We start from the raw sequence: 12567 nt of genomic DNA, 5'->3' as shown, positions 1-12567 counted from the left end.
CTGTACCTTATTTGCAACCAATGTAATTCAATCAAAACATATGTAATATGGAAAACAATTGAGGAATTAGACACAAGTCTTGCACTAGTATTCTGAACACGCTGCAACTTGATTATTTGTGAATCTGGCAAGCCAAACAATAGTCATTGCAAAAATCAAGCCTACTGCTAATAAAAGCCTGGATAAGGCTTTCTGAGTTTTTCCGGTCTAAGTATCTACGAATGTGACGGATATTGTATAACATACAAAAGGCAGATTTACATGTGTTAGATATGTGTTTCTCCATGTTTAAACGAGAGTCAAGCAATACACCCAGATTTCTCACAGAGCTTGACGGTTTCACTTCCGAGTCTCCAACTGGTATTATGATCAACACCTAGCTTTGAAACTTGTCTGGATGTTCCAACAATGCGTAACTATGTTTTTCTATCATTAAGCATTAGCTTATGTCGAAGCATCCAAGAACGGATATAACGAAGTCATGATTCTAACATCGGAGGGTTCCGACATCATCAAATACACAATGGCTGCAACTTCTACTTTCTTTGGCTTTCTTCCAGCAAAGATCGGCTGAGTGGAAACACTGATAGTATCTGAAGGACTGATACCTGATAACTTGCTCAAAGAATCTTCTTTCGTCATCACTATGGGGTTCTCAGGTAGATAGAAGTCGGAGTCTTTGTCCTGAGGCCTTGTTACAAGAACCATTACGTAACTTGCATTGCATTGATACGATTTGCTTGATGTGATCTCATATCTCACGCTCCAGGCTTCGGTGTCTCCCATTTGGATAGGCTCCAGCTTCAGCACGAAATTCAAGAATCGGGGTTGAATTTCCACTGACCAAGCTCCGGTGGCATTCCTGACCTCACACTTCATGTCGGATTTGTAGGAATCGATGCTAATCTCTTCAAAGTAACCATTGTGACGCTGTGATCTTTGTTAGCGGTGGGAACTGCTAACCTTTCCGGGTGGCAGAAAGTCCAGGTACAGTCGTGGTTGAAAGTCTGATTTCTTGAGAAAATCGTAACTTGCTTGAAGATGGCTACTTCGGCTATCGGCATCGTAGACATGCAGACCTACTTCGCTGGAGAGAGCTCTATATTTGAACGACTCAGTCAAAATCGAAGGAAAATATTCAGTTGCGAATTTGACGATTGGTGAAGCCTCTTGGAGATGCAAAATTTCTGATATTTCGACTAAAGGAAATCGAATTTTGGGGACTATTTCGAGATAAAGATCCTTGTTGTCTTCTATGCTGCCTTTTGCCTTTACCCAATTATCCACACGAGTGATCACCTCCAATTCATTATCTACAACAAGATCCCTCATTTCCAGGATACTACAAAGCTCCTTCAGACTTAATCCTAACCATGATGCCTCTGGGATGAACTGGAAGTACAGAGATAGTGTACGCAGGCAATCGTTCTTCAAGGAAGTGTAGTCGTATTCATCTGTATCCCTCAACCACGTGATGGCGCCGACCATACTCCCTTGGTTTATCATGTCTCCTACCCAGTCCCGAGCCATCTCGCCCAACTTCTTGAGTCCCAGTCTCTTGGCCAGACTTATCACCATTCTCACGTTGCCCGATGAGAAATTCATCTCGCCCGTGTAGAGGAAATTCAAGACCGTTTCAAAAACCTCGATCTCCTTGTCGGTGGCATTCTGAGCGAGCTCCATGACGTTATCAGGAGAGGCAGTCATCAGATTTGCCAGTTCATCGCTCCAGGAACCCAGTACGAGCCGATGAGCAGCGAATGTTCGTTGACCAACCTTGACATGGATGTCTGTAAGTTCTTCCCTGACCAGGAAAGGAACTAACTTCTTCGACAGGGCGCTCCGACATGAATAGGACCGTTTACCATCTTTACTTGGATCCATTGCAGCAGCTGTCTCTCGACCCTCTTCCTACGAGAAAATATGAATAAATTAAAAAACGATTTAAAACTATCATTTAGTCTCATTTACCAAGAGTAGCTACGTCATCAGTATTATACTCTTCCTGCTGACCCTTCAATTTTTGTAACACCATGCAGCAGATATAACCTATTTAAAAAAAAAACCTGGAGTGAGAGGGACAAATGTAGGCAAAACATGGTGTCCAAGGATGCTGTAAGCACCGTTCAAGAATGGACCCTTCGTATATGAGAGTAAGGACTCTTTATAAATACCACAGTGCTTCTTGATAACGTAATGATGTAAATTAAAACATTTAACCCAGTGTTAATTATTATAAGCGTGCATGACGTGCATGAGGTGAAAACTCAATCTATAATTGCCCGGACGCGTCATTTTTTTCTGCGGCGCAGATTGGGGCTTTAAAATAAAAGAGGTCTTGATTGAACCCTAACCCTAACCCTAACCCTAAACTTTCCCATAGGCTCAACACGCACCTAACCCCAATCTGTGCCGCCGAAAAAAAATAACGCTGCCCGGACATACATATCTGTGCCCCATTTCACAAAACTTGTCGTCAGTGACAAATGACAGGTTTTGTTATAAGCTAGTGAAATCCTTACTTCTGATTGGTTATCAGCAGATTTGTCACCGATTTTTCATTGAAAAAGGCTTTATGAAACGGATACCATACAGCTGTTCTAATATTAATGCCGGAGCCGCATCTATAACATTTCAAACAAATCATAATATTTTGATACTTTTATTTGTCTTATTGTGCACTGTCGCTCATAAAGTTGGAATATTTTGGTTTTACCCCAATCTATGGAATTATTTTAAAAATAATTTAAAAATAATAGATCTAGATAATAGTATACATTCTCAGATGTTATTGAACAATAATTTACCAATGTGTGTTTTGCGGGACTGCTAAAGCATGTGTGTGCTACTACGCTTATCAACTAGAGGACCTACGCCCTCAAGTCATAAATGAGAGTAATGAGGATTAATGCCCCACAAAAGGGCACTAATATAGCACATCGACACGGTTTTGATCCCGAGGCCATTGCTTTGTCACTGAACCATGACTGTACGCAGCGGGGCTAGGGTAGGGGGCAGTTTCCATAAATTAAAAAAAAAACAGAAAATGCAATAAATTTTCAATAATTTATTGCATTTTACCCCGGTCCCCACAATAAAAAAATCATCTGGACGGCCATGCAATATGGCTCAATGCATGGGCACACAGAAGATTTTTTCTGTTGGGGACCGGGGGGATATCCGGAAATTCACTGAATAATTGATAATATATTGCATATTCTTTTTTTTTTTTTTTTTTTTTTGTGGGGGAACTGCCCCCTACCCTAGTCCCAACTGCGTACAGTCAGGGTTGAGTGGCAAAGCAATGGCCTCGTAACTGTAAGGCCCCAGGATCAAAACCGTGTCGATGTGCTACATTAGAGCCCTTTTGTGGGGCATTAATCCTAGCTCATTACTGTCATTTACGACTTAAGGGCGTAGGTCCCCTAGTTGATAAGCATATAGTAGCATACACATGCTTTAGCAGTCAGGCAAAACAAACACTGGCAAATTATTATTCAATAAAATCTGAGAATGTATATAACAAATCTTTGTAAAAATAATTCTATAAATTGGGGTAACAAAAAAATATTCCAACTATATGAGCGACAGTGTAAAAATAAGTCAATTGTATCTCAATGAAGGCAAAATCAAATTTGAGCCCAGAACATACCTGTTTTAGCCACACTGTACTGACCACTGTGAGACCGAACTGTTAATATAACTGTATATAATGCACTAGCACAGTGCATGCATGTACGCTGTAGACTTGTGGTATAATATGTTACATATGCTCGATGGGACAATAATAATGTGTAATGCCACTTCTTTTGGAAAAACCCGAGCCCACGCACGCTCAGCTGAGGTGGAGCTAATTGGGTGCGGGTTTTTTCCACACCTTCATCAAACAGTGAAATATTGACGCCATATGCACTGCACGCAAAAGAATCATGCTATTAAAGCAAACATTTTCCATTTGCCGTTTACGAAGCTGCAGTGAGCTTTATGTTAGCGTGCGCCATTTGTGCGGGATCTTGAACTCGTTCACAACTTGAGAGTCATTTTCAGTCAGTGAGGATCAGGTCAACTGCCAAGAGTATATATACAGTTAACAGTAACAACTGGTAAGTTCGTCCTATAACAATCTCTTCAAAATGTTTTCTGATATACACACATAATTTTATATGCACAAGAAAGTCTATATTTGAGTTCGAAAAAATGCACAAAAATACAAGAAATAATGATGCTCCGTAGACGAAGAAATTTGTAGGCCTACACTTCGTCTACGAGCATCATTGTGTTTTTGTACATGTATATACATATATATATTAATTTTTATAGTACTTGATTGCATCGTTTCTACAAGTACGGCGATGGTTTGTGTACTTAATTGTCAAATATCATTGTGATTATAATGGTGATGATCGTGATGACGATGAGCGTGGTGACGACGATGAGCGGGATGATGAGTGCTTCACTCAGCAAGAGAGTAAACTATTTTTCAGTTCTTAGAGGTATGAACGCATTATTCTGTATGAGAGATGCTATAGGCCCACGCTCATGCATGTAAGAATATGCTGATGAAGACTATTTGAAAGGAATACAGTATTATGATTATTATAATGCTGTAGGAGAGCGACAAGTACTGAGAAAGCGCGGGAACCCAAGCCATGTATGCGTCCAGACTGAAGGTGATGAAACGACACCGAGGAGTGAAAAAATGTTGAAGTTGCACCTCGAATTTAAATACAAAAAGTGTTCGATTTTTTGCATGCGATGACGTTAAAGGTATAGACCAGTTCTGGTCATGCGATTGCATTGCATGTGAAAGAAACGTTGTGGAATTGATCAGAAAAGGTTGATTATCTAGCCTATAGGTATTTATGTTTACTGCAAGGTTCTAGAATCATCAAAAAGATAAGATATTTGGCCCAGTCTTGGTAAAATTGCAAGCACTGTACACAGAAAGATGTATATGGGACTACGCGATATCTATCCAGGCCGGATAGTTTTACCAAATATAGCAATGAGTAGGCGGTTTTCCGGCAAAATTTGTATCATCACGTATTGGTCAAAGCATATTTTTTCACATGATTGGTAATAAGAGCTTCCATTTCATTGTTTGAGAGGGGGCGTTTCCAAAACTCGTCTGTACCTTTAAAGATGTACTGAAATGCTATTGTGAAAGTTAAAGTGCTATATGTTTATTATCTCTATATACTCGTTTTATGATGTATGTATCTTGTCTCATTTACATTTATTTTTCTGTGAATAATGCATGTAAAGGCAACGAATTTCCTTTTGGACTATTACATTTAACATAAATTTGAATTGAATTCATCGTCACCAATGACGGATTGTATTAATTATTATAGAAGAAAATAAAGGATCACCTCCGGGGATCTCCTATAAAATAAGAGGTAGTATCCATCATCAATAGGAGATTGAAGGCGTTTATGTAGGATTTTCTTGATCCGTACTTACACAGACTGAAAGTATACTGCATGTTCCAAGATGTCTGATGACAGCGACGGCGTGTATGATGACTGCAATGACTACGATGACGATGGTACTAAGGATATGACGATAGTTGACATTGAAATGTCACATCGTCATACATTTGTTGTGAAGCATAGGGCCGAACAAGAGAGGAAAGAAACTGGAAATATTAAGGTAACTACATAACATTAAATGATCCAGTATTTAGGGCCCGATGTGACCATGTTCATTTCCGAATATATACTCCCCCCCCCCCCGAAAAAAAAATACTTGACATGATTCAGTTTTTTTTCTTCGAATCTTAACTTGTAATAAACTGAACATTTCATTTCAAGTTTCAGGTTTTATAGCCCAGTTCTGAGCTTTTTAAATTTTTATGATCATGACCAATGATCTTAATAATATAACTATTTATTTTGCTCATTACTTCACTTTAGACTTCTAAAAGAAGAGAAATTAAAAATTCTAGGATACTCATGATGTGCAGAGAGTAGCGTGACACGTTGTCATATAATAACATACAGTAAAATTACATCTAACAAAAATCGATTTCCGGTTACCAAATAAGCCAGTGTATACCGGTTATGCAGTATTAAAAATGAAAGTCCCTCTGGTTGAGCCTGCGAACGGTTTATGAGTCCACTGCAATTGCAACGTAAAAAGACTACCATATGTCGATACAAATTTATGCGAGAAAAAGATGGTCAAAAATGTAATTTTAAAAGTGACTACACCCATCAATGTCGACATATTATGATTAAAAGTACTCTTTTCATATTTCCCCAGAACGCTCAGCAAAACCTGCTCAGCAATGTGCGCGTCAGCGTAGATGCAGTCAGCAGAGTAACAGGGACCCTGTATGATGAGCAACGCTACAGTGACGTCACCCTAGTTGTTGGAGATCGAAGGTTCCACGCCCATCGCCTGGTGCTCAGTGCATGGAGCGATGTCTTCAAGACGATGCTTTGTAACTCATCTTGGCAACCGAATGACACGACCGAACAACCAACCTCAAAGTGTCAGGATCTCGTCGAGGAAGAATGTTGTAAAGAGTTTTTCGGCGACTTCCTCAAGTTTCTTTATACTGCCTCTGTAGACCTGACCAAAGGAAACGTCCTACCTTTGGCCCTGCTAGCTGACAAGTACTTGGTGAAAGAGCTAAGGGAGCTCTGTGACGAATTCATCCGCGACAATCAGAACGATGCTCAGGAAGTCGTCACCTTCATTCGGTCGGCCTTGAAATTTGGCATGCGTGAAATAGTCAAGGTGTGCCTCCAAAGTCTGCTGTGCAACTTCAGTGTCCTGACGCCAGACCAGCTTCTAAGCCTAGAAAGTGAGCACCTTATATCTCTTCTCGGCAGTGGACCAAGGTTAATGGTAGATGATGAGTTCACTCTCTTCAAGAAGATCGAGCCCTGGTTGGACCAGTGTCAAAGTGGGGACACGCTTCTTAGTATCATCAAGCTCATTCGTTTCCCCTACATGAATGCATTACAACTGAAGAAAGCCAGAGAGACGCCTGCCTTCCGCAGAGCCCAGGAAATGATGCCAGATATACTCCTGAAATCTTGGCAACAACAGGCATTGTACAAAGAGGGAAGTCTGGATGATCTTCCAGAGGACTTTCCATGGCCCAGACTGTACCTGAATTCAAACGATGAAGCCAGATTCACAGACCAGAAAGTTTGCTCATCCCCCGACCAACCAAAGAATAAACCGATCAAAGTTGATGGCAAAAGAAATCATCTTTCATGCGTTTCTTGGAAGGGCAAGCGAATAGGACAGAAATATTTCTTCAAACAAGGATATAATTTCGAGTTCTTAATCGAGCTTAACCGGAGCCCAGACTCACCAAGTCAAGTAAACGTCCATATGACATATGCAAATGAGGATTCACATAACAGACTTTATTTGGGAGTACGAGCACAAGTTGAAGGTGGAAAAGAGCCTTTTTATTTCTCAGAGTGTCTCCCTTCGGCGCTTCAGATTAATTCAAGAAATATTCATTTCACATTTCCTACTGGGATCTCAAACCCTGAAATAATGACGCTCCATGTTACAGTCATTTTGGAGGACGAAGATGTGAAAACGACATAGACCGTGCTGGTGGATTATTATTTTGAAACCGAGGGGATTTTCACTTTTAAAAATGGGAACAAATTGTGATGAAAGGTTTTCTAGTTGTACTACTACTACTACTACTACAAGAGGGAAATGTGGACAGAATAAAGAATCATAGTAATTTTGTTATCTACATCTGCCTGCGAGGATATTAGAAGAAGGCTTCATGATATATAATCAGACCAATCAGAGCTGTAAACGTTATCTACAAGACTAAATTATGAATACCCCCGGGGGTACTCACATATTAGGACATACGGGGGTGTGCCGCTCTAATGGGTCACTTTAACATACGCGCAGAATGACATCGTTTCAAATTAGAGCTTATAGAAATAAATCCGCATTCTGTACATGTTACTTCAATAACGAGATTGTATGACGTTTGTATAGATACGATTTGTTATTATCATTATTTTCAATTTCAATCAATAACTTATATGAAGTAAACAAGGTGACAGACTTTGTATTTGGAATGTGAATTACTTTCTTTATGATTTTTGTCTTAATTTTTTAAATAATAATATTTATAACTCCGCTTTTATATAGCGCTTAATAGTTAATACATCTATGATGTCTCTAAGCGCTTTACGGATATATTATTACCCCGGTCATTGGATTCAATACTTGTCCGCACACAGTGTGTGCACAATCTCCACTCCCTGGGGAGCATTCCAGCCAAGCGTTACTTGACGCTCAAAACTGTTTGACCAACAATGACGGTCGCATCCTACCGGTTACCCATTTAACACCTGGGTGGAGAGTAGCAAGTGCAGGTTAATATCTTGCCAAAGGATATTAGTGCCGTGCGGGATTCGAACCCTCAACCTTCGCATATCCAGTCAAGCGCCTTAAACCACTCGACCAGGACACTCTCTAATTATTTTTTAGAGTATCATAATATTTCCATTTAATATTGATTTTCTTTAAGTAATGTTGATAAAAGTACAGCGCTTTGAAACTTTCATGTCACAAGCGCTATATAAATTGTTCGTATTTATTTTGCAAAATTGTTGAATGGGCACCTAGTATGTTATTACCAGTATATAATCAGAAGCCAAATTGTTGTACTTTCTTCTAGCTGTCTGGCAATGGTTAATACCATTTGCGGATTTATGGACCACATCTGGCCCGTGCCCCGTTTTGAAACCCAAGTGCAATAACTAATATACCCAACTAAAATAATACCCCCCCCCCCCTTTCTAAGGTGTTGGCCTTTATTTGTTTTTAAAATTCATTTATTTATCTTTTTGCTTGCTTGCTTGTCAGAAAAATTTAGGAATATGGGGCCCCTCATTATTATTTTTTTAAACCCTGAATTCGCCCCTGATTGACACCATGACCTATCTAGTTCTTCAAAGCTCATGGAACATTGCTTTACTAGATTTTGTAACTATTGATCAGGCTGTAAAAATGTACATAATTAGACGTTCGTAGTTTTACCTTGTAAATCAAAGTGAAAAAAAGAATATTATGTCATATATCACTGACATGACTTATAGAGATGATCTTCGTTAAAATATATCTTATGGAATCTGTAGCGGTTCACAAAAGTCTAAAAACATTCACTTTGATTTAAACAAATTCAATCGTTTTCATTAAAAAAAAAAAACCTTCATGTTATATTAAGACCGTGAATTGTTATTAATGAATATTATTTAATAATATTGTCATTATCGCTTCCGTCATTTGTTATCTAATTTTGTTGAGATCAAAGTATGACTGTACTGTAAAAAAAGAATAAGGTTCAAATTTTATCCCTCAAACTGTACAGTAAGCAGCCTAAAATAGGGTGCTAATTTGCATTTCAGTAGGTGAATATTTACACAGCAAAGGTAGAATTTTGAAAGAGGCACAAATGCACATCCTTAATACCTTAGTAAGACCACCATTTGTTTGATTGATCTGTTGTGGGTGTCATCGGTGTGCCTGCGGTCAGAACCATCTATACACAACGTTTGGCCAACTTGGTTTCACTGGGTCACAACATGGCGTATATTCTTTAGTTTTGTGCTTGCCTGACAAAGCAGAAGTCGCCATTAATGTGTCTAACTCTTGATTATGATAGTTGGCCTCTGCATTTATCTTGATTATTTTTTACTTACCTCCATACTTTCAAGCTTTCAATTATATATACACTGTCGCTCATAAATTTGGAATATTTTTGTTTAACCCCAATTTATGGAATTATTTAAAAATAATTTGAAAATAATAGATCTAGATAATAGTATACATTCTCAGATTTTATTGAATAATAATTTGACAATGTGTGTTTTGCGTGACTGCTAAAGCATGTGTATGCTACTATGCTTATCAACTAGGGGACCTACGCCCTAAAGTCATAAATGACAGTAATGAGGATTAATGCCCCACAAAAGGGCACTAATATAGCACATCGACACGGTTTTGATCATAGGGCCTCACAGTTACGAGGCCATTGCTTTGTCACTGAATCATGACTGTACGCAGCGGGGGCTAGGGTAGGGGAGCAGTTTCCATAAATAAATAAAAACACTGAAAGTGCAATAAATTTTCAGTAATTTATTGCATTTTACCCCGGTCCCCAACATAAAAAAAATCCTCTGAACGGCCATGCATTATGGCTCAAGGCATGGGCACACATAGGATTTTGTAATATATATCTGTAAAGCGCTTTGAGAGGGCCTTCGGTCCTGAAAAGCGCTATATAAGAACTAGCTATTATTATTATTATTATTCAGATTCGGCTTTGTTGAAGATAACTTGTGTTCATTTTGTAAGCAAAAGATAGAAACATATTTACACTTGTTCTGGGAGTGTGTACATGTTCAAAGATTATGGCAAAATGTAATAGCTAATTTGAGCTAAGGGAATTAAGGTATATCGACTGGATAGATATTGATTTAGGGTTGTCCGGTAATTCCTCACGAATAACGATTTGTAATACAATTATTTTTGCAATAAAATATTGGATATATAGATGCAGGGGAAAGTCCGTATTATTGTCTTTGGGGGATTTTCAAAAAGAACTGTTGGAATTTAGGGAAGAAGATAAGAATATTGCAGGGAGGGCAGGTAAATTGGCCTTACATTTACAGAAGTAGGAACAAGTGAAGTTTTCATGAACTTTTAACACTGGGCTATTTTGGCTATTGTAGCCTTGTTTAAATGATTTTTTGTTAAAGTTTTAAATAGATTGTTTCTGTTTGTCTGTCACTCCAATTTTGGGTATTCTGAGGAGGCTAGGAACAGTGTGTGGTGGAAGTGTGGTCGGGTGGTGTGTGTGTCGCATGGTGGGGGGGGGGGGGGGTAGTAGTGTGTTTGGTTGGATGGGGTTATTTGTTCTATCATTACAACTGATTTCATTTTTGTTTTCATCAATTGTACAATCTATATAATGAAAATGTTTTGAATTCATGTCAAGGAAAAACAACTGTATTTTATTTCTAAGATTGATTTGTATTGTTTGGAATCAATAAAAAAGTTATTGAAAAAAATAAATTAAAAGAAAAGAACAAGTGTGTGTTTGGTGAGGGGGTGTGTGTGAGCTGTGTCTGAAGATGCTTTATTTTTCTCCGGGGCGGGGGGGGGGGGAGGATGCCTAATTGTATAGATATTTGCATGTATAATTGCATAACATGGGGAATAGGATTCTTGCTGAATTTTCTTCTTTGCCAAAAATTGTGATTATGTTGATTAAACATGTGTATACTTTTTATTCAAGAGATGTTAAATGCTGCATTTTTTGGAGGGGGCAGATTATGCTAATGGAAGAGATTGATTGCACGACAATGAGAAAGAGGGTGAGAGACTCTTCTGAGAGAGGGGGCGTGATAATTGACCATTGTAACGCCTCATGGCGAAACATTGGGTGCAGCGATAAAGATTTAATAACACAAACTTTAGCATAGAATAATGAATTAATGCCGAACGTGTAACCCCCCCTCCAATCTATATCTCTATTTATATGGCTCTCTCTCTCTCTCTCTCTCTCTTTCTCTCTGTCTCTGTCTATTTCGCTCTCATTATATAGAGAAGAATGGTGATTAAATTTGGATGCATCAGTCTGAATCTGAATCAGGTATAATAGGGAGTTATATATAGTGCGTCCCAGAAAAAACGAAACCGAAAACTATCGATGTTTTATCATAACTTAATCACAATTAAAATTAATAAATAACACATATTTGGAAAGCTTAGATCCTCTTCTTTCATTTGATGTAACTCATATGATTCATATCTCACGCATAAGTGATTAAAAGCAATTTGAAGAGAGTACACCAAAAAGTCGTTTGGCGGACAGTATCTGAATTTTAAAAAGAAAATCACATTTCTCGAAAGTTCAATTTCTGCCCTTTCAAATGACACCTCAATCAGGAAAAATTAGCCAGGAATAACAAAATTCTGTTTGTTTAAAGTAAGGCTTGCATTTCCATAATTTGATCAAACGAGTTCGTTTTCACTGGCTGCCTGCCGTAGCAACGAACAGAGTTGACATAAGACTTAACTTCGTTTCGTTGACGATCAGCCATGCACAAAGAAGACGAAAGACCTGATTCATGGCTGTACTTTTTTTACATATATCCCGTAAAAATACTTCATTTTTATTGTGAGACTGATTTACATCAGAAATTTGTAATTTTAAGGCAAAATACAGGTACTAATACAGTTTGCCTGTAATTTTACAGATCTATCTCGTAAAAATACTTCATTTTTATTGCGAAACTGACTTACATCAGAAATTTGTAATTTTAAGGCAAAATACAGGTACTAATACAGTTTGCCTGTAATTTTACAGATCTATCCCGTAAAAATACTTCATTTTTATTGTGAGACTTACTGACATCAGAAATTTGTAAATTTAAGGCAAAATAGGGTTACTAATACAGTTTGCCTGTAATTTTACAGATGAAATTGTTTACCTAAATGTATTTTTACAGATGTCTGTATTCGTACAACGATTTCTTAAATTGAATGGATATGGTGCAGTTT

At 38.2% G+C, this 12567-nt stretch overlaps 1 protein-coding gene across 1 annotated transcript; it reads right to left on the bottom strand.

Moving 5' to 3' along the window:
* Nucleotides 1-942: 942 nt before the first annotated feature.
* LOC580785 (actin-binding protein IPP-like) lies at nucleotides 943-1884 on the bottom strand. Its single transcript, XM_780822.3, has one exon. It carries the CDS (start codon nucleotides 1882-1884, stop codon nucleotides 943-945), a length of 942 nt encoding a protein of 313 aa, XP_785915.1.
* Nucleotides 1885-12567: the final 10683 nt, after the last annotated feature.

This window comes from Strongylocentrotus purpuratus, unplaced genomic scaffold (genome assembly GCF_000002235.5).
Source record: "Strongylocentrotus purpuratus isolate Spur 01 unplaced genomic scaffold, Spur_5.0 spur5_scaffold_2, whole genome shotgun sequence".
In the NCBI taxonomy this organism is placed as follows: domain Eukaryota; kingdom Metazoa; phylum Echinodermata; class Echinoidea; order Camarodonta; family Strongylocentrotidae; genus Strongylocentrotus; species Strongylocentrotus purpuratus.
This window is presented reverse-complemented; position numbering and strand designations above follow the sequence as displayed.